The sequence below is a fragment of the Balaenoptera acutorostrata genome, chromosome 10 (genome assembly GCF_949987535.1).
Source record: "Balaenoptera acutorostrata chromosome 10, mBalAcu1.1, whole genome shotgun sequence".
NCBI classification, from domain to species: domain Eukaryota; kingdom Metazoa; phylum Chordata; class Mammalia; order Artiodactyla; family Balaenopteridae; genus Balaenoptera; species Balaenoptera acutorostrata.
In genome coordinates this window covers 39,346,527-39,369,045 of record NC_080073.1, presented here as the reverse complement: position 1 = coordinate 39,369,045, position 22,519 = coordinate 39,346,527, and the positions used below count along the sequence as shown (strand labels likewise).

General features: G+C 42.9%; 1 protein-coding gene and 1 pseudogene across 2 annotated transcripts in view; one reads left to right on the top strand and one right to left on the bottom strand.

Moving 5' to 3' along the window:
- Positions 1 to 301: 301 nt before the first annotated feature.
- Positions 302 to 22,519, bottom strand: part of RHOA (ras homolog family member A) — a 54,340-nt gene continuing 32,122 nt past the window's right edge. The window contains exons 3-7 of one of the 2 annotated variants that reach the window (XM_057555099.1): positions 12,953 to 13,037; positions 11,249 to 11,406; positions 6,853 to 6,973; positions 2,818 to 2,948; positions 302 to 1,566 (exon numbers count right to left, since the gene is read on the bottom strand). In XM_057555099.1, the coding sequence (XP_057411082.1) occupies positions 1,393 to 1,566; positions 2,818 to 2,948; positions 6,853 to 6,973; positions 11,249 to 11,404 (582 nt within the window). In that variant the 5' untranslated portion in view covers positions 11,405 to 11,406; positions 12,953 to 13,037 and the 3' untranslated portion in view covers positions 302 to 1,392. The remainder of the gene's footprint in view (positions 1,567 to 2,817; positions 2,949 to 6,852; positions 6,974 to 11,248; positions 11,407 to 12,952; positions 13,038 to 22,519) is intronic. The other variant, XM_057555098.1, reaches the window with a different exon arrangement.
- On the top strand, positions 12,349 to 12,784 carry LOC114236160 (NADH dehydrogenase [ubiquinone] 1 beta subcomplex subunit 8, mitochondrial-like; annotated as a pseudogene).

The following is a 22,519-nucleotide window of genomic DNA, read 5'->3' as shown; positions in this document are numbered from 1 at the left end:
TGAAAATGGACAGGTAGTAAGAAGAGGAAAATATCACACTAAGATTTGTCCAGAAGAACGACTGCTTGGAGTACCCCTCAGTCGGCTGCATTCCCTACCCCACCCCACTCTGAACTTGAATGTGACACAAGATAATCATTTCCACCTCTTTGGGAGGAGCCAGATTAGTGCCAGCTTTGGGGTAGGGGTGGGCAAGCCGGTACTTTGCCCCCTGAAGGAACCTTCCAAGGTGAGCTAGGCAGAATTCATCCTCCATTCCCAGCCCTGGAGAGAGCCAACACAAACACCAGGATACAGGAAGTTTAGAAAACTGCCTTTATTCTATTAGTAGTTGGAAAAATTAACTGGTACAGAAAAAAAGTTTAGTCAGCTGGAGAGGACAGAGAAACTGTGGGCCATCCAAGAGAACTGGTGGCTCCTCTGGGAGGGAACCTGGATACAGTGAGAAAAAAGAGCACTGTGAACTAGAGCCAGACCCTGCCGTCCAGGTGAGACAGGTTATGCCACCTTCTGAAGTATCTAAGTGCCTCAGGCATAAAACCAAATTCCTATTTACTTATTAGCCCAGCTCTGGGGAAGGGGGTACTGGAATATGTGGGGCCGAAAAGGGGAGACATGGCCATCTTTCTTCAGAGAAACTGACAAAACGGGAATTTAAAAAATGAATTTTCCATCTGACTTTATTTTCAAATACACTTTCTTTTTTTAAAAAAAACCAATACACTTTCTGTGAGGATGACAAATATCAGTATTAGGAAATCCAATTATACAAAAAATACTACATCTAGTCTGGGGTAGATATATTTATTTTTGGTAACATACATTAAGCGGCACTAATTACACAGTAACTATAAGGTAACTAACATGAAACCACAGAACTGTAACTTTGCCACAGCTGCGTGAACTTGGGCCTTTCTGGCTGAGCACATTTTCAAAAAACTGGATTGCCACCCAGAGCTATGCCAATGAAATCTGTTAAAATGAGTAAAGCTCTGAAGTGGTGACTCACCAGAGTACCTTGGCAGCTGAAAGATGAGAGGCGGACATGTTAGTTATAAAGTAGTTACAGCCTAATTCACAAAAGTTACCAACTGTTTCTCTTTCTAGAAAGAAGCAAGAAGTTAGGAAATTCCTTGAATTAGCGCCTAGTGTGTCAGGTGGGAGTGCAGAGGAGGGCTGTTAGAGCAGTGTCAGAAGGACCCTGGTGGGTCAGGTGGGTTGGACATCATTAATAATCATGGTTGGCTTCTAAATACTGGTAGCAAGATGACTTCTGATTTGTAATCTTAGGTAAATTATAGATAAATGAAAAAGGCCAGTAATCATACACTAAGATTAATAAACAGCACTTCAAAATTAACCGCATGAGGGCCGTGCTTGCAGCAGGGTTTTTCACAAGACAAGGCACCCAGATTTTTTCTTCCCACGTCTGGCTTGCAGAGCAGCTCTCGTGGCCATTTCAAAAACCTCCCTCACTCCATCTTTGGTCTTTGCTGAACACTCCATGTACCCAAAAGCGCCAATCCTGTTTGCCATATCTCTGCCTTCTTCCGGTTTTACTGGCTCCTAGCAAAGAGAAGAGAGCACTTTTAGTTAACAGCATTACATACATATAGTAAGTAGGTGTAGAGTATTCAAATTCAGCTAAAAGACTGCTTTTAAAAAGCTGCCGAACTCCCAGATTTGAGTTCTGTCTTATGACACTCATATGGGGTGACCCCCACCTCCAATATATAAAAAATCCCTGTCAAACACGCTCTTCTCTGGGAAGTAGAGAGAAAAGGAGAGGCCAGAGAAGCCCTAGAGGGTTGAGGGAATCAAGGGCAAATTACTCAAGCTGTTGATCCAGGGTAAGCCCTTGGGTCTTCCTGTAGTTAGCTTCACAGAGGATTGAATGCTCAGGGAAGGAAATAGATCCTGACCTTCACATTCAGACAGAGAAACCTCAGGAGGAGAACCCGTGCAAAAGACCTCAAGGCACTCCTGCAGTGGGGAAGTCCTATCATTGGGCCATCTGGCTTCTCAGAAGCCAAGATGTCACCTCCACCATCACTTTTAAACTTTTTTTTTTTTTTAAATTTTATTATTATTTATTTTTGGCTGTGTTGGGTCTTCGTTTCTGTGCGAGGGCTTTCTCTAGTTGTGGCAAGCGGGGGCCACTCTTCATCGCGGTGCGCAGGCCTCTCACTATCGTGGCCTCTCACTATCGTGGCCTCTCTTGTTGTGGAGCACAGGCTCCAGACGCGCAGGCTCAGTAGTTGTGGCTCACGGGCCCAGTTGCTCCGCGGCATGTGGGATCTTCCCGGACCAGGGCTCAAACCCATGTCCCCTGCACTGGCAGGCAGATTCTCAACCACTGCGCCACCAGGGAAGCCCCCACCATCACTTTTATAAAGGCACTAGGGCTCTCTGTTTGGACTCCCTGCCATCAGGATTTCCTGATCCTTCAGTTGCCACCAATTTATCTTTAGCCTCACATATACGAAAGTAATAACTGGAGAGGGCAATCAAGAGCCTGATAAAGTTCCTGAATCTGAAGCACTGACTACTGCTGTGATGGTCCTTTCTCAGGCAGGCAATCTTCGGGGCACAGCACTACCTCACAAGAGAGGTTCCATCTTACAGGACTAGGGAGTTTTAGGGACCCCCTCTGTGCAGGCCCGAGTCAGTGAGGGCCGGATGGACAGAGAGAGGCTTCTGGGACTTTCTCTGAAACAGCCTGGCCTTTGAGGGTTTCTGCTGGGTTCCCTGAACCTCGAACCCAGGCCCCGAGTTTAAGAATGCTACAAGAAGACAGAGCCCTGCCCTAGACCATACCTGCTTCATCTTGGCTAGCTCCCGCCTTGTGTGCTCATCATTTCGAAGATCCTTCTTGTTCCCAACCAGGATGATGGGCACGTTGGGACAGAAATGCTTGACTTCTGGAGTCCATTTTTCTGGGATGTTTTCTGAAAGAAGCAAAAATGCACATAATTTGGGGATACATACAATTCTATCTTGAAGAATCTCCAAAAACCCTAGTTAAATTGCAAAAAAACTTCTTGAGAAATATGCTGGACATTTAATGGAATTTCACTAGTTTCAAAACCATGAAAAAGGTAAAATCTAACCCCCCTTCTCTTAAGCACAGAATCACCAGCTTTTCTCAGTCCCACCAAGGAGCTCAGCTCTTCTGGAGGTGGCACCAGGTAAAGGCTCTGGAGGAGCAAAGGATGACTCCACAATGGTGCCACCTGCCCCAAGAAGGAAGGCTCCCCACCAGCCATCCATGTCACTGCTGGCAGATGATTCTGACCACAGCTTACAGAAGGAGTCCCCATTCTGGGGCTATAGCTGGCTCAGGGTTCACATGTTTTCTCTACACCTTACTCATGGGCCCTCAGCATGACCTACCCTTGGGTTACTGGTATTTCAAATGGCTTGAGTGGCTTTTGAAAATGAGTAATAACCAGCTGTAGCTTCTTGCCAATACTGTAGTAATTTAGAAAGGTTCTACGTACACCATGGTGGACAAGTGCCCTGGGTTCAACCTCACACACCCACCACCTTGAGCATCTCAGTGTCAGGGATGACACTATAAAATGGGGATAACAGTAATACCTTACATGAGGCTATTTTGAGTCAATGCGTACAGAATACTTAGTATGATGATCATTCAAATGGTACTGATTGTAATATAACACTATATTTTAGGAGTAAACTGTTCACTCTCTGACTTCAAGACCAAAAGGCAGGAGTTAGAATATAAAAGATGCTCTGCCTTCTGGCTATAAGGTACAGAAGCTACATGAATAAGGTCAGGACAACTCATAATTCAACGCTCCACTCTTCAGCACATAAGACAGACACTTGTCTGCTTCCTTCCTCCTTTGCTATAGCGGCTAGAGTCAATCACTAATGTGACAACTTAAAACTCAAAGCCTTATTCTAGAACAAAGGGGTTCCCAGAGAAGTGCAGAGCAATAAAGAGACAAGGGCCAGCATATCTAACAGTGAAGCCAAACAGCCTCAGTACTGAATCTTGCTCTTATCTCTGCACCCTGTGGTCAGTTTTCAGTTCAGGTGCAACAGTGATCACTTTAAAGAGAAGGTGAGATCACATCACTCCTTTGTTCAAACCATCCAAGAGCTCCCATCTCACTCATGATGAAAGGAGAGGTCCACACCATTAACCACATGGCTCTGCAACCCTCGCTCCACTCCCTCTGCTACAGCTACACTGGACTCCTTCCTTCTGCCTGGGAAACTCTTTTGTTGGCTATCTGTGTTGGCCTCCCTCACCTACTTCAGGTCTCTGCTCAGAGGTTTCCTTTTCAGTGAGGTTGCTGACCATCCTATGGTCATCTTCTAAAACAGCATACTACCATGGCCTATTCCATATCCACCTCTATGAATGTTATTTGTAACATTTCTTGCTATCAGATTTACTGTGGTTTTTGCTCTTCTGTCTCCCTTCATCTAGAATATAGGTTCCATAAGCAGGCGCTCAATAATTATTTGCTGAATATATAAAATTATTACTCCAAAAGTCCCCCCCACCCCCTGGAATTCAGGACATATAAACTGAAATGAATTGCCTCTGTCTTATCTTCACTTTTCATAAATGATTTTAAAACTTAATTTTTTACTTTTTAATTCAGTGATGGCAATCGCCTATGACTGCTCCCACCTCCAAAGTAATCTGATATCAGGACACATCACTTTACATGGATTTACACTGGGGTGCTTTAGGGGCCATTGGGAATTCCATAAAGCCAGAGAAAAGGAATCCTTATCTAGATCAAGCAAATGAAATTTTGCCCGGGGGTCTACTTTTATACGTGAAGTTTTACTGCAACAGAGCCAAGCTCTGTTGTGCTACAACAGCAGAGTTGAGTAGTTGTGGCAAAGTTCAGGAGGTGCAACAGAGAACACATGGCCAACAAAGCCTAAAATATTTACTATTTGGCCTTTTACATAAGTTTGTTGACCCCAGGCCTCAACTAGAATCTAGACTCTAGACCAACTGCCAGTGAGACAGCAGAGGTTCCAAAAAGTAAACTACTGTCACAGGGTTGTCCAGCAACAGGGCTGAAACCTGCACACCAACATTCTGATTGCTGATCAAACTTGTTATCCTACACCTAGACTCAGGGCCATGGTCTAACATCCAACCAGGTAAAAACGAAGTCCAGCATTAGGTTCACATTAGGTTCACATATAGACGTTTGAGTTCCCAAGACACATTTTACTGGGGCAAACTACCGGTGGACTTCTCTCCTACTCCCTAGCCAAGATAAGAGAACTTTTAAAAGGCCCTTGGCAAAACCAAGCTAATTCATTCAGTCAGCTCAGCAAAGGGGCGCTACCTACCTATCATACTACTGTGGTGACCAGCAGTCTCTCTAGGTATGTTTGTATTTTCAGAGAGGGAGATCAATCTCTCTTTGCCTCTTTACTTTCTACCTCTGCTCTCCTCCCTAGGACCTGCCCTCTGGGGGAGAGGATAGCAAGAAGCAAGTCATAGTAAACAAACAGAGGTCAAAAGCTGCAGACTTCCTTCGAGACCAGCAGACACAGTCTTAAAAGAAAATGTGAGACTGAAGAAGAGTAACTTTTTTGCTCTGAAGGTACTTTTGTCCCTAAAGGATTATACCTTGGATGAGGCGGCAAAGGGCACACAATCCTCCTCATTCCTATAGGATTTAGGCTAAGTCCATGAGGTGTGTGTCTGAGGGGAAGGTGTCACATGGCTCCATTTTCTCTCTAAAGCTCAGCCTCTAGGGGCTTCTAACAGTCCCCCCCAAAGGAAGGCAGATTAATTTGAAAACCAAAACTAGAACACAACTGTTAAAAACGAACCAAAGTGAAACAATAGCAGAGAGCACCCACTCTGTCTCAGTTTTGGGAGATATTGCACAGGGGGCTCAATCTCAGCTTGGCTCCTTGGGCTGCATGACCTTGAGCAAGTGGTTCAAAGTCTCAGAGCACCTCCCCCAGTACTGTTATTAAAGTGAGTACAAGCATGACACAGAAAGGGTCACTCTAACCCTAACTCCCCAGCAACAGCCCAGGCCACCAGCAGGTCCTCAACAGTCATCTGTGTTAATGATAATCTCCTTGGCCCACATGCTGCCCTGTAAAAACAGCACTGCAGCACCAAGCAAGACATTTCGTCATCTTCAGTACAAACCGAAAGCACGTTCTGTTTCAGGCCTTGCTGCCTTGTTTTGCAAAGTGTGAGGTCAGCATCATTCCCTCTTTTTTTGAAGGAAAGCACATGTGGCCAATGGAGCTAGTGGAATGGTCAGGTTCAAGTCTCTATTAGCTAAGACGCTTTATAAAATGGCTAAAATAGGGCTTAAAAACATTACCAGGAATCACCAAGTCATCAGTCGGTCTAGATTTTGGGATGCAGCAGGCTCAATATCAAGTACTGAAAAAAGGTGTGGACACCCAAAAAAAACCTTCCCCAAATCTTAGTCCAAAAAATAGCTTTGGGGAATGCCCTGGTGGTCCAGTGGTTAGGACTCCACGCTTTCACTGCTGAGGGCGCGGGTTCAATGCCCTGGTCGGGGCAAGCTGTGCAGTGCAGCCCACCCCCCCCAACCAAAAAAAGACAAAAAATAGCTTTGTATTCGGAACCCACCTACTTTACAAGGTGGACATGGCAGTCATGGGAGACCTAGGCTGAAAAGGGACTCAGGGCTCAGGCTCTACAGTCCCAAAGCTCTAGGACTCTGGCCACTGATGATTCTTTCTCTGAAACTCATGTTTGCTTTTCAGTCACTTGATGCCCAGAAAGGACCTGAGAAACCAAAGGTCAGCCAGGCACACAGGCAGTGACAAACATCAGGCTGCAGGGCTACTCACCTAAACTATCAGGGCTGTCAATGGAGAAACACATCAGTATAACATCAGTATCCGGGTAGGAGAGAGGCCTCAAGCGATCATAATCTTCCTGCCCAGCTGTGTCCCACAAAGCCAACTCTACCTATGATAGGAAAAATAAACATAAGAGTGCAGGTTAATCCCACCACTTACTTTCAGAATAAGTGACACTTAACACAGTACCTTCAAATGATAGACTGTCCAAAATAGTAAAATACAGGAGTGTTCACTTTTATTAGAATCAAGCCTGAAGGTGGGAAGGGGTATTTAAATTATTTTAGGTTGAAATTTCTCAAAATTGCAAATTTTATAAACAGATGCTAGAATCGAATAAAGTACCTAATTCAAAATGTCAAGTCAAAAATAACTTTGTAGGGACTTCTCTGGTGGCACAGTGGTTAAGAGTCCACCTGCCAATGCAGGGGGACACAGGTTCGATCCCTGGTCTGGGAAGATCCCACACGCCGTGGAGCAGCTGAGCCCATGTGCTGCAACTACTGAGCCTGCGCACTAGAGCCCGTGAGCCACAACTACTGAAGCCTGTGTGCCTAGAGCCCGTGCTCTGCAACGAGAAGCCCGCGCACCGCAACAAAGAGTAGCGCCCGCTCGACACAACTAGAGAAAGCCCGTGCACAGCAACGAAGACCCAATGCAACCAAATAAATAAACAAACAAACAAAAAACTCTGTAGCTTATAAGTACTTAATTACAAATAACATTCTACATAGGAAAGAAAGTGAATGAACAAGAGGGGAAATCAACTGTAAACAACATTCTACTAGGTATACAAGGCAAGAGAGGGAAAAACCAGAACAAGTAACTTTTCCTAATACACTCTCACTCAACCATTTCCTTACTTTGTCTCATCATTCTGCTCCAATGTGGAAACGTGGAAACAAGACTGTATTTGAGTTGATTGGTAAGAAAAGACACCATCCTGGGTGTTAGGCAAGGTCTGAGCTGACAAGAAAGGCCTATGGCTCTGCCTTTACTGCTCAAAAAAATGTCTGAATGGCTGAATGAAAGCATCACATAGGTAGGAGGGTACTCCTTTCACACCTGGGAACCTACTCACTTTCCAGTGGTAGGAGGGCAAACTGATGTCTGGGCTCTGGACATAGCCCTGCTTCCACATTGTCCAGCACTGCAGTCAGCCCTGTCACTTCTTCTTACAGTCACAGTGGATTTTTAACACCCTTTGCTCAGGAGCCCTTTGGGGCCCAAGGAGTTCTCCCTCCAATGCCTAGGACAGCCTTCTATTCCTAACATCTTCAGAGCCCATATTTCAGAGTTTCTAAATATTATTCCTACCTTAAAGTTGATGGCTAATTATCTCTTCCACCTTGAACCTCTGCCCCAGGATGTGTCACTCACAACTTCCACATGTCCCATTGCGCCTCTGTCACGCACACATACCATCAGCTTGGTATAGGAATCTGTGACATACTGATGCCCAATCCTCACAGCTGGTCTGATCTCAGGATGGTACAGTGCATTCAATCTCTGCCAAATCCCACTCCTCTGGCTCCTCCACACCTCATGGGTATTCAGTCAGACACAACAGCCAACTCTGATTGTCTCCTGATAAATGATTTCAGGGTGTCAGGACTGTCTCATGTCAGAATGGGCCTTTCTATTTTTGGTAGGCCTATTTCTTGGACCATGATCACCTAGAATTTTGGATGGTTCCCTAGGCTCTGTTAGTGCATACTTTTATGAGAACATTTGCAGGAAGCGCCCTCTCCCATCCTGGGGCTACCGACTTGCTCTAAGGTAGGTAGCTAGACTGTGATACCCTCTTCCAGATCAAGTACCTTTCTTTCAGGGTTTCTCTCCCTGGGTGAAGGGCTCCTCTATTTTGCCAGCGTCAGGCATGTTCAAGGTTGGCAGAGCAATAAAGATATTCATAGACCATTCCTCAAGGTTTATAAGTCAAAGTTCCTAATTTTCCTTTTCTTTTTTAAAATTAATTAATTTATTTATTTATGGCTGTGTTGGGTCTCTGTTTCTGTGCAAGGGCTTTCTCTAGTTGTGGCAAGCGGGGGCCACTCTTCATCACGGTGTGCGGGCCTCTCACTATCGCGGCCTCTCTTGTTGCGGAGCACAGGCTCCAGACGCGCAGGCTCAGTAATTGTGGCTCACGGGCCCAGTTGCTCCGCGGCATGTGGGATCTTCCCAGACCAGGGCTCGAACCCGTGTCTCCTGCATTGGCAGGCAGATTCTCAACCACTGCGCCACCAGGGAAGCCCCTAAATTTCCTTTTAAAAATATATTTATTTATTTATTTATTTGGCTGCACCAGGTCTCAAGGTTTATAAATCCCTAAATTTCTTTTTATTTCTTAAAAAGTTATTTATTCGTTTGTTTATTTGGCTGTGCTGGGCCTTAGTCGTGGCATGCGGAATCTTTGTTGCCACGTGCAAGATCTTCGTTGGGGCACGTAGGATCTTTTAGTTGCGGCACGTAGGATCTTTTAGTTGCGGCACATAGGATCTTTTAGTTGTGGCATGCGGGATCTAGTTCCCTGACTAGGGATCGAACCTGGGCCCCCTGCACTGGGAGCGTGGAGTCTTAACCACTGGACCACGAAGGAAGTCCCAAAGTCCCTAAATTTCTTAAAGGTAAGATCCTGGTCATTCCAAGACACCAAGGCACAGATGATGTTTCAAAGACGACAGAAGAGTCATTACTACCCCTGAAACATATATACTGCCACAGGTGGAAAAGACTCTCCCAACTGATGGTCACAGACACATAGCAACCAACAGCTGTCATTCTCTGAATGAGAAGATAAAACCAGCAATATACATTCAAGTAGGCTTTTGAGAAATGTGCTATGAAAATACCAACCTAATCCTGTTTTCCTCAAGCCACTGGGTCTTTCTGTGTATGATGCATGGCAATCTAAATTAGATGAGAGGGCTGTTATGTGACAGCAGGCCCAAAGATCTCAACACATTTTCACCCAGCTTGTCACAATTGGGCCCTGTCTCTACACAAAACCAATCTTCCTATCAGGCCCACAGAAACCCTGTATCATCATGCAGAGAACTGACTGAAAGTTGAATTGGCAACACTGTACTACTGACGGGCCACCTGCAGGGAAGGACCCAGACAAAGTTCTGTTACACTGGAATTCATGTGTTTTTTTCATCCATTCTTGACAAGAAGGGTGCCTTGGGGTTCCTAATGGCATGAGAGCAATCATTGTGGCCCACACGGTAACTGGATAAACTATAAAAGACGGTTCTGAGTACGCTCTTGTTCAGCCCAACTTGTCAAGTGCTTTGGTGCTTCCAAATGCCTTCAGTCACTTCATAGACCCCCGATGTCAGCCGTAAAATAGCTTAAACCACTTTACAAATGAAAGTGGCTCAAAGATTAGGCAGCTTACTCATGGTAATAGAAGTATCAAGATACCCTATGAGGGACCCTAGAATTCTAAGCAGCTGGCCTAATGTGCTTTCCATACACAGTCCCACAAAATGAGGCTAGGTAATACTGGGACAGAAAGGGATAGCAGGTAAAGCAAGAATATGAGAAGGAAGAAAGGAGACAGAATTGTGGAAGCCAATAAATTAGGTGCTAGCAGCATGAGACATGTGACTGAATGCCTTAAGACGACTGAGTGTGTTGGATAAGAGCCCCTTGTTCTAGTTTTTTTTTCAGCTAACCCATCTGCAATGAGAATTTCATTCCTCTTCAAAAGATGTATAGGAATCTGGATAAAATATTATTTTGACAACAAAAGGGAGCAGAAGAGGAAAAATAAGTCTAATTCCAGAAGAGCTTTGCTCCAGTCGTGCTGGTGGGCTTTCAGGGCAGACAGGAGGAAACACTGTCCTCACCACCAGTGACAGGTAATTGAAGCAAATGTAGCAGCCTGTTTATGTTAAAGTAAAAAAACATTAAAAAAATTAAATGTGCCGATGTTGTTTAAATGTCACACTGCTGGTGGTATAGATCAGTACAACCCTTTAGAAGCATAATCAATAAGGACCCGTTGACCTAGTAATCTCAAACTTCAGCACTTAATGAAATACTATGACAGAAAAAAAAGTCCATCCATACAAAGAGGTTCATTTTAGTATGATCCATTTGGCAACAAACTAAATTTCAAATATAAATAAAGCTGGAAAGAACACATGTTCTAAGGCTTCCCCATGTGAAATACATATGAATGTGGACAAAGTCTAGATGGTAAGTTAAAAATGAACAAAATTGAGCTAAAAGGCAGGATGAGAATGGATTTCTCATTCTAACATTTTTGTTATTGTTATATTGCGTACTGAAGAGACAAAAAGGCCTAATTCTCTCCAGGCTCTATGAATAGCCTAACATGCAAAATAGTACCAGTTGTTATGAAAAGTATACTCACCTGCTTTCCGTCCACTTCAATATCTGCCACATAGTTCTCAAACACCGTAGGTACATACACCTCTGGGAACTGGTCCTTGCTAAAGACAATGAGCAAGCAAGTCTTGCCACAGGCTCCATCTCCAACAATCACCAGTTTCTTCCGGATGGCAGCCATTGCTGAAACACAAAAGTGTTGTCTAGAATGCACAAGAAGCTGTAATAGCTTCAGTCTATAGCACACACTTTTCTGACCATGGAGCACATGCTTCTAGTAGCACACCAAAATATAAAATGCTAGTACACCTTTCCATTTGGCACCAAAAAGTCATACCAAAAACCCATAACTAACATTATACTTAATGGTGAACATATTGAAAGCTTTCCCCCAAGATCAGGAACAAGACAAGAAAACCCACTTTTGCCACTTCTAAGGAGGTTCTAGAAATTAGTCAAAAGACAACATAAAAGACATCCAGATTGGAAAAGAAGAAGTAAAATTATCTTAATTTGCAGATGACATAATCTTATATATGGGAAATCCTAAGGAATCCACTAAAAAACTATTAGAACTAATAAATTCAGCAAGGTTGCAGGGTACAAGATCAACATACAAAAATCAATTGTATTTGTATTCCCTAGCAATGAACAAACTGAAAATGAAATTAAGAAAACAATTTCACTTGCAATAGCATCAAAAAGAACAAGATAGGAATAAATTTAACAAAAGAAGTACAAAACATACTCTTGAAAACTTAAAAAAACAATGTTGAGAGAAATTAAAGATCTAAATAAATGGAAAGACATTCATGTTTATGGACTAAAAGACAATATTGTTAAATGGCAATATCCTCCAAATTAGTCTACAGATTCAACACAATCCCTATCAAAATCCCAGCTGGCTTCTTTGCAGAAATTGAACTGATCAGAAAATGCACATGGAAATTCAATGGACCCAGAATGGCCAAAACAATCATAAAAATGAAGAGCAAAGTTGCAGGACTTACACTTCCTGATTTCAAAACTTACTATAAAGGTACAGTAATCAAGACAGTGTTGCACTGTCATAAAGACAGACATATAGGTCTTTGTGCATGTGCAGGGTGAAACAGGAAGGTGAAGATGGCAGCAGCCAGGGCGGGGGTCCTGGGAGTCCGATGGCTGCAAAGGGCAGCCTGAAACGTGGTGCCGATGGGTGCACGGACAGGTATGGTTACTACCTGAAGCTCCCTGACCACTCACAGCAGGAGAGGGATCCATGGTATGACTGGGACCACCCAGACCTGCGGTTGAACTGGGGTGAACCGATGCACTGGGACCTAGACATGTATATATCAGGAACTGTGTAGACATGTCCCCCACTCCTGTTTCTTGGAATCTTATGTGTAAGCACCTCTTCGGCTTCGTGGCCTTCATGCTGTTCATGTTTTGGGTAAGGGAGACTTACCCCACCTACCAGCCTGTGGGGCCAAAGCAGTATCCTTACAACAATCTGTATCTGGAACGAGGTGGCAATCCCAACAAAGAACCTAAGTCGGTGTTTCACTATGAGATCTGAGGAGGCTTCATGGGCTTTGTGCCCTCTAACTGACTCCTTTAATCCTAGAGATTTTACCTTAATGAAATCCCTAATAAAACTTAGTGCTGTGGTAAAAAAAAAAAAAAAAAAAAAAAGACATGTATAGATCAATAGAGTAGAAGTGAGAATCCAGAAATAATCCCTCACCTTAGGGTCAAACAATTTTCAATGAGGATGCCAAGACAATCCAACAGAGGAAAAACAGCCTTTTCAACAAATGGTGCTGAGACAACTGAATAGATATATACAAAAGAAGAAAATTAGAACTCTACCTCACATCATATACAGAATTAACTCAAGATGGATTACAGACCCAACTCTAAGAGCTAAAACCACAAGAGACGTTTTTTAATTAACCAGCAACAACAACAAAAAACACAGTAGGGCTTCCCTGGTGGTGCAGTGGTTAAGAACCTGCCTGCCAATGCAGGGTACATGGGTTCAAGCCCTGGTCCGGGAAGATCCCACATGCCGCAGAGCAAGTAAGCCCATGTGCCACAACTACTGAGCCTGCACTCTAGAGCCTGCGAGCCACAACTACTGAGCCGGCGTGCCACAACTACTGAAGCCCGCGCGCCTAGAGCCCACCTGTGCTCTGCAGCAAAGGGAAGCCACCGCAATGAGAAGCCCAGGCACTGCAACAAAGAGTAGTCCCCGCTCACCTCAACTAGAGAAAGCCCGCGTGCAGCAAGACCCAACGCAGACAAAAAAAAAGAAAGAAAAATAACACAGTAAAATATACATAAACTCTACCACTTAAACAAATCTTAATAACTTTGGTGGCATTACTTACATTCAACACTGTTGTGCAACCATCACCACCATCCATTTCCAGAACTTTTTTCACCTTCCAAAACCTAAGTTCTATATTCATTAAACAATAACTCCCCATTTCCCCTACCTCCCCTCTGGCAACCACCATTCTACTTTCTGCCTCTATGAATTTTACTACTCTAGCTACCTCTTGTAAGTGGAATCATACAGTATTTGTCCTCTTGTGACTGGCTTATTTCACTAAGCATAATGTCTTCGAGGTTTCTTCACTTTGTAGCATGTGTAAGAATTTCCTTTAAGACTGAATAATATTCCATTGTATCAATATGTATATACCACATCTTATTTATTCATTCATCTGCTGACACTTGGGTTGCTTCCACCTTTTGGTTATTGTGAATAATATATTTATCACAATATCCTGTGGATAGTATATTCACAAATATATCCATCACCAGGAACCAAAGAAAAAAGATAAATTGGACTTCGTAAAAATTTTTTAAACTTTTGTGGTTAAAGAGATAGCATCAATAAAATGAGAAGACAACCCACAGAATAGGAGCAATGTTTGCAAATAACATATCTGATAAGGGACTTGTATCTAGAATACATAAAAAACTCTTACAACTGAACAACAAAAAAAGCAGCTTATTAGGTTGGTAGTCTGGCTCAGGGTCTCTCGTTGCAGTCAAGGTTGATTTGGACCCAGAATATATAAAGAACTCCTACAACTCAATAATAACTAGACAAACAATCCAATTTAAAAATGGGCAAAGGGGACCTTCCTGGTGGCACACTGGTTACGAATCTGCCTGCCAATGCAAGGGACACGGGTTCAAGCCCTGGTCCAGGAAGATCCCACGTGCCTCAGAGCAACTAAGCCCGTACGTCACAACTACTGAAGCCCGCGTGCCTAGAGCCCATGCTTCGGAACAAGAGAAGCCACTGCAATGAGAAGCCCACGCACCACAATGAAGAGCAGCTTGATGCAACTAGAGAAAGCCTGCACGCAGCAACGAAGACCCAACGCAGAAATAAATTAATTAATTAATTTTAAAAAATGAGCAAAGGATCCGACTAGATCTGTGACCCAGCAATTCTACTCCAAGAGAAATGGAAACATGTGTCCACACAAAAACTTTACATGAATGTTCACAGCAGCATTATTCATCATCATCAAAAAGTAGAAACAAACCAAATGTCTAACAACTGATGAATGGATAAAATGTGGTTTATCTACACAATATTATTCAGCAATAAAGTGTGTGGGGGGGAATACTAATACATGCTACAACATGGATGAACCTTGAAAACATTACAATTTGTGAAAGAAGCTAGCTACAAAGAACCACATATTGTGTAATTCCATTTATATGAAATGTCCAGAATGGGCAAATGCAGAGATAGAAAGTAGACTGGTGATTGCCAGGGGAAGGGAGTTGGAGGAGGGAGGAATAGGGAATGACTACCAAGGGAATAGAGGAGTTTCTTTATAGGGTGATGAAATTTTTCCAAAATCATTCTCAGATGATTGCACAACTCCATGAATATTCTATATACAACTGAACTGTACACTTTAAATGGGTGAATTGTAAGGTATGTGGATATTTAATAAAGCTGTTAATAAAAAAGAAAAGAAAAGCAAAGCAAAGCATGAAGACTCCCTCCATTTGGCACAGACTAGTGGTCAACCCCAATTCCCACCATTACCTCTTAGAACAGCACTCCAATTTTTAGTTGTGTACTTTGTTGCCCAGCTAAAAGACTACATTTCTTAGCTTCCCTTATATTAGGTATGGCCATGTACAAAGTTCTAGACCCTGAAATGTAATCAGTATTTTGTGGGACTTCCAGGAAGTCTTCCTTAAAGTTGAAGTCTCATGCCCTTCTCACTCCCTTCCTCCTTCCTGCTGCTTAAATCTGGAGTCAGGGCTGTTTAGAAAAAGTCGTCCTAGAATATGAAGATGAGTGCCACACCCTGGAGTTGGAGGAATAAAGGGTAGAAGGAGCCTAGGTCCCAGATATCTTGAGAGCCACCATCTCAGCCCAACTGCCTACTTCCACACTTCTTTTATGTGAAGGAAAAATAACTGTCTTGTTTAAGGTAGTATTTTTCAGGTCCCCATTACCTATAGTCAAACTAATCCTCAACAATACATACTCACTGACAAAATCATGTTGTCTGAAGGGAATGTTTCTCAAACTGGAGTGGGTGAGACAATCCATTGGGGTACATGAAGGAAGCATTAGAAACTAAATTTTTTAGTCTAGAAAACATAAGAAATTTAGCTTTAAAATTAAATACACACACACACACAAAAATTAAATACACATAAACTCATAAGCATAAGGTTCCATAATGGGAAGGGCTGACGTTGCCATTATTTGTGAGTTCTCAGAACATCTGCAGTATACTGCAGTCAATATGTGCCTGGCTAAGAATATACACAGATATTATGAAATTTTAACCAACCCACAATATTATCTAGTAATTTTTAAAGACTTTTTATTTTCTGCAAAAAAGCAAATTGAGGATTATGGATAATACTAATAATGAAAGCACAATAATTAGCATATACATAAAGGGAAAATGTGCTCAATACAATTCTTTAAACAACAGGACCACGCAATCAGACAGTACTGTATAGAGACCAGCACTTTAAGTTATAGCTCAGCACTCTGGCCATCCATTCAGCTTCTGTATCCCTCCCTCAATTTTTGCTTTGGATTCCTAATAAATATGGGACCCACTTCAAGGCCCTATACTTGGTTCACTTGTGTTTTGTCTTCCAACCAGACTGCAAGTCACCTCAGAGCAAATGACGTATCTTAAATTTCTTTGCAGCCCTATGTGGTTCAGTACCTTAGTGGACATGTAGTAGGTATTAAGTAAATCCAAAAACAAAACAAAAAAAATTTTTTTAATGAGAAAGGAGAGATAGATTACCTCATTTTCAGTCTCCTATGAAATAATCCAGGGCACAGACACTAATGAATTTACCTCTTTAAAAGTCCTTCCTCTATGTTCAGTCTGACTGCTAACATCTTGAAAGGATTCACAAACCATTTTCTACTTTTTCTCATGCTCTCAAATTCATGCCAAGACTTTATATACTTTACCCATCTCCTCAGGCCTAACTTGGTACTGGTTTATGCCCAAAGTCAAGGAACCAGGACCTTCCAGGATGCAAACAAAATGCATCAGGAACTTCCCTGGTTCAAAAAAAGGCTGCTATCTTTGAATAGCATCCTTCCTAGAAAGCACTCAATTCTCAAGAAATAATTCCTCTAAATCTAATGTGGTTAAGGACACACAAAATGAAAATGCCAGGGAGCAACCAAAAAGGCTCTTGAAAATTTTCCCTGGGGAACATTTTGCCCAGGAAAAGTACAAAACCATTCAGCTTCTACTGATGACAAAGACAGAAATCACAAGTGATTATGGGACAAAATGAAAATGAAAGCCTACAATTACAAGGTAATTTCTGGGATGCTAGGAGTCTGGCAATACAACCAGAGTTGTTGACAAGATGTGAAAAGTACAAACATCAGAAAATGAAACTCGCGAATTTTTCCTGAAATGACCCAGGAACTTTTTCTTTCACTCTAGTATCTTTCCTTTCCACTTTGTTATAATCCAGTATCTTTTATTTTAAAGTACATGGCTTGCCAGCTTGAGAAAGGAAATCACACTGAGCTCTCTGCAGTCTATCTGCCAGATATATCATTTTCTATTTCTAGACTCTGAATTGTTTCAGATATAATTCTTAAGAGCTTTGAGTAGAGGTTTATTTTTCCAGTAACAGTCAGTTATATCTATTTAAGTTACCTGTAATAGTATGCAAGTGACGGTATATTTCTTTTAAAAGTTCTTTATTATTATCCTCAGTCCAAAACCTTCAGCATAAGTTACTGTGCTACCCTCACTCAAGTCGAAAGGAGCTCTCTCATGGTGCTAAAAGGGCACAGAAAGTACCCACTCCGAGTTTATGTTCTCTGCATCACAAAACCAGCCTTTCCTCAAATCTCAAAAAACAATGTGTTCTGGCTGTGAACCAAATATCAGCAAATTACATTAAGCAGTTACTGTTAACAAAGAAAACAAGACAATCAAGACTGCAATATATTTCCCATCCATATGTAAATAGAAATGTGTGCCCAAGAAAAGCAACTGAGAGGCTACATGCAGTGTCCCATGTAATCCCACACTTGGTACTCAACAGTCACAAGGGCAGATAGCTCAGTGACTCTCAGGAGCCCACACCATAGCCCTCCAGTGCAGCACCCCTTTACAGGAGGTATGTGGAATCTCTGCCATCTCTTACAGGGTCTGGCATTATGAGAGGCACTCAGTGAAGAGCAGTTACTACTACTACGGTCTCTCTCCTGCCCAGGCCTAACCTTAGGTCCTCTAGCACCTTTCAATTCATACACTATTGCCACCTGTGGTATCCCACATCCCTTTCATCTCTCCTGTCTACTGGCTCCTTCTTTCAGTCTACAATAAAGTGCAGGGTGCCCTATTCTAAAACAAGAAATCTCCACATCCGTGCTTTCCTCTACTAACCTTCCTCTCTCTGGTCTGTTTCAAAGAAAAGGTACAAATTCCTGCTTGCTTCATACCCACTCACTTGCTTAAATTCTTCCAATCTGCATTCTGCCCAAATTTCTACTGAAACTTTCTCAAAAGTCACTAATGACCTACCTTCACAAAATCCAGTCCTCATTCTCCTTGATATTTTTTTACCACCTTACCTTCCTATCCTTGGACCTCCTTGACAAAATATGCTGATGTGCTGATCTCTTAAGTCTTCCATCTCCCTAGCTACAGCCTCCACACCTAACGACTCCCTTCAAGATTGTTTTTTTCCCTCACTCTCCTAGTACTCTACCTATCTCTCGGGGTTTCAGTTCTTCAAATATTACTTTTATGCACATGATTCTCAAATCTCTATCTCTGACCCAGTCCCTGTTCTCAAACTCCTGACACACCTGAACTCTGTGCTCTGCTTGCATATCAAATTCAACGTCTCCAAGACATCATCCCAACTTCTGTCAAGTCTCTTCCCAGTTCCCCCAATCTTGGTGACAAAAACAAAATTACACTCCTAACACACTCAACTCACTGTAGAAACCCTGAGGTTAAAAGACTCTTTTACTTCCTTTGTTCTTCACAGTATGACTACTGTCAAGTTCTGGAGAATTCTACCCCTTCACGGGTCTCACTTCCACCACTAACACTTCCCCTTGCATTCCTACATTGTTTTCAGTTCAAGTCCTCAGTACTCCCTACCTGGAAAAAAGGAAAAATCCAACTGGTTTCCTCACTTCCCTTCTATCCTGCCTGTTGCAGCCAAATCCTCCATTCCTATGCCTGGGCTTCAGCCCATCAGTCTTTGCTCAAAGGCCTTTAGAAGGTCAATGCCAAAATCAGGTCAAGACACATCAGCCTTAACCTCTACGACCCTCTGAAATTCTAACAGCAACCTATTTTATCTTCACAACTTCTCTCCATTCCTTATACACCTGGTTCTGTTAACTGGCCTTGTAAAATTCCTCCACCTCAGCTCAAAGCAATGCCTTCTTTGAAAAATGTTTTCCTTTCCCCAGAAAAGAACAACTCACCTGTCCATCTCAACTACCACCTTCTGTTTCAAAGCCTATTTCTGGTCCCACGGCTTCCATTCCCAAAAATGAGATGCTGCCTAAAAGTGGGGCTTTGGACTGCTCTTGGTTCTTATACGTATCAGTTCAACCACTTTTACCAGGCATTCTACTCTATGTGAGAGATGTGGCAGTTTATTTCTCTGTGCTTGACTCATATCCATTCCTGGGGTTTAAGTTCCTCCAGGACAGGGACTATGCTTCTGGCTTGGCCTATCCCTTGGAACTGTACTCCCAGCTGCATTAATGTGGCAAGGATACACTGAATGGGATCCATGTACAGAGGAATAAAAGTCTAAAGAAGGGGTATGTTTCCCCAAAATACTGATGAAAAACCTATAGTCTCAGAAAACTGAAATTCCACTCAAACTACCACAGGTCAAGCACTAAAATACTGAAAAAGACTTAGTGTGTAATACTAACTGGACCTGGACATGTGCTGTACTCAGTAGAGAATTTCAATGACATTCCTTTGAAAAACAGACTACCAAATTATATCAACTGAAGCTACTTCTGCCTGACTTACCACGGATGTTTTTAGTCTCAACATTGCAGCTTCCCCTCTGGTCTGATATACCATATACAATGTTTGCTATCTGACTTTCAAAAGCCCCCAATTTTTTTTTTTTTTTTTGCAGCGGCTTTTTAATTAATTAATTAATTAATTAATTCTTTTTGACTGTGTTGGGTCTTCGTTTCTGTGCGAGGGCTTTCTCTAGTTGCGGCGAGCGGGGGCCACTCTTCACCGCGGTGCGCGGGCCTCTCACTATCGCGGCCTCTCCTGTTGCGGAGCACAGGCTCCAGACGCGCAGGCTCAACAGTTGTGGCTCATGGGCCCAGTTGCTCCGCGGCATGTGGGATCCTCCCAGACCAGGGCTCGAACCCGTGTCCCCTGCATTAGCAGGCAGATTCTCAACCACTGCGCCACCAGGGAAGCCAAGCCCCCAATTTTAAGTACATACTTCCTACCATCACTGTATTGCAATTGGATCCTTCACATCTGAAAACATCCCTGTAAAATGCTGTTAGAAAGCCAGGTAGCACCACAGCAAAGATACATGCTCTTAGTGACTACTCTTCACAGGTGGACAGTGTGCCAAGTATACTGGCCCCAGCCCTGCCCCCTGATTTTCAAGGCCAAGAAAATTCCCGGGATGGGAACAATGGCATTATCAGTGGCTACTACAACCTCTCAAAATCAATCACAACGATGACAAATTAAGGTGCCCTGACTTAGATGTGGATGGAACCTACCTTGCCCCTGTTGCTTTGCTTTTGGGGTTTTTTGGTCGCGCCGCACAGCTTGCGGGATCTTAGTTCCCCGACCAGGGATCGAACCCGGGGCCCTGGCAGTGAGAGCGCTGAGTCCTAACCACTGGACTGCCAGGCAACTCCCCTGTTGCTTTGCTCTGATGTCAGTTACTATTCTATAGGCAACATGAAAGCCCCACAGTCTTCCTGGTATAGTCTCATTCACAAAGTTACTGATGACCACACCAAAAAAGTCAGAAAGACCTTCTAACTCTGTGTCCAGAATGCTTTAAGCTATAGCAATAGGGTGAACTCAACAAGGCCACATGGGTGGCTGTCTGTGGCTGGCATTCAATGATCTAGTGGTTAAAGCATAAAATACAATAAAGAATTACTAATTGTTATTTAAAGGTTTCTATTAGAAAGCAGGAACTTTTGTTTTATTTGTTCAAAGACTCGAAACTTATCAAAGGTTGGAGCTCAGTACAGGACTGGCCCTGCTGCTAAGCAGCAGTGCTGGGAGTGAATGGCAAGAGGTCACCCTTCTGGAAAACACCACCTTCCTTCCATAAGAGGAAATAAGGGCTGCCTGGACATAAACATCCTCCCTGAACAGCACTGAGGACAGAAGGCAAGAACATCTTTTATGTGATGTGCAAATCCTGGATGACATAGTCACAAGTACTTGGAGCAATGCCCCTTTCAAGGGTGATTCTTCTGCTGGCATTGATGATGAAGCACTTTCCGAGGCATATACCTCACCGGCCCCATCAGAGGCTTGGTTTTTGGAGGACAACCACTGATACACTTCACTGCCACATCTGATAGTGATGCCTACTGCTAATCACAGGCTACTTGTGGCTCTCAACTCCATTTCTGCCTAACCCTATTACCTGACATACAACTCCTTCAAAAAACACACTATGCTAATCATTCTTCTGGTTCTCTCTTTAATGATACAAATGGTGTCATAAGTTTCAAAATATGTTATACTATAACAGATCTTAAACTGCGTGGACCTTGATCAGCCACCATGACAACTTACACTGGTATATCACAATGTACCTGTTACACATTTGATAGGAAATGATTTGATCCTGAACTTCTCCAAAGGCAGGTTTAATTATCATTCATTTTACTAATGAGAAAAGAAGCTTAGAGTTACTATATTTTACTGAGTATAAGGCCAGTATGTTATTAAAATACATTTTCAAACTGAAAAACTGTTCTAGCATGTAAGGTACACAGTTCTAAAACTTCCATTATTTAGAGGGGATGCTGAAATGTAACTTGTGCAATTGGGATAGACAACAAAGGATTTACTCATTGCCAAAGAGCCCTACAAATCAACCAAACTCCATTAGCCTAAATTTCTGCCAGTAAACAGATAAAATAGGCCAGGTCTACTAAGCAAACATGTCATGGAAGCCCTGTGCCCACTGACACACAATGAAAGGCATGTGATGTCCAACTGGTCAGGGGGCAAGGGGATGGGGGAACATGACACATATGAAAAGACGTTATTCTACAGTGTGTTATATGTATATTATACAGTGGATGTATACACACATATAGAATCTTTCTTAAAAAATATTTCAATTGAAGTATAATTCATAGGACTTCCCTGGTGGCCCAGTGGTTAAAATCCACCTGCCAATGCAGGGGACACAGGTTCGAGCCCTGGTCCTGAAGATCCCACATGCTGTGGAGCAACTAAGCCCGTGTGCCACAACTACTGAGCCTGCGCTCTAGAGCCCGCGAGCCACAGCTACTGAAGCCCATGTGCCTAGAGCCTGTGCTCTGCAACAAGAGAAGCTACCACAATGAGAAGCCCATGTACGGAAACGAAGAGTAGCCCCCGCTTGCAGCAACTAGAGAAAGCCCACGCACAGCAACGAACACCCAACGCAGCCAAAATTTTTTTTAATAAAGTAATTAATTAAAAAAAGAATCTGCCTTCCAATGTAGGGTATGTGGGTTTGAGCCCTGGTTGGGGAACTAAGATTCCACATGCTGCAGGGCAAC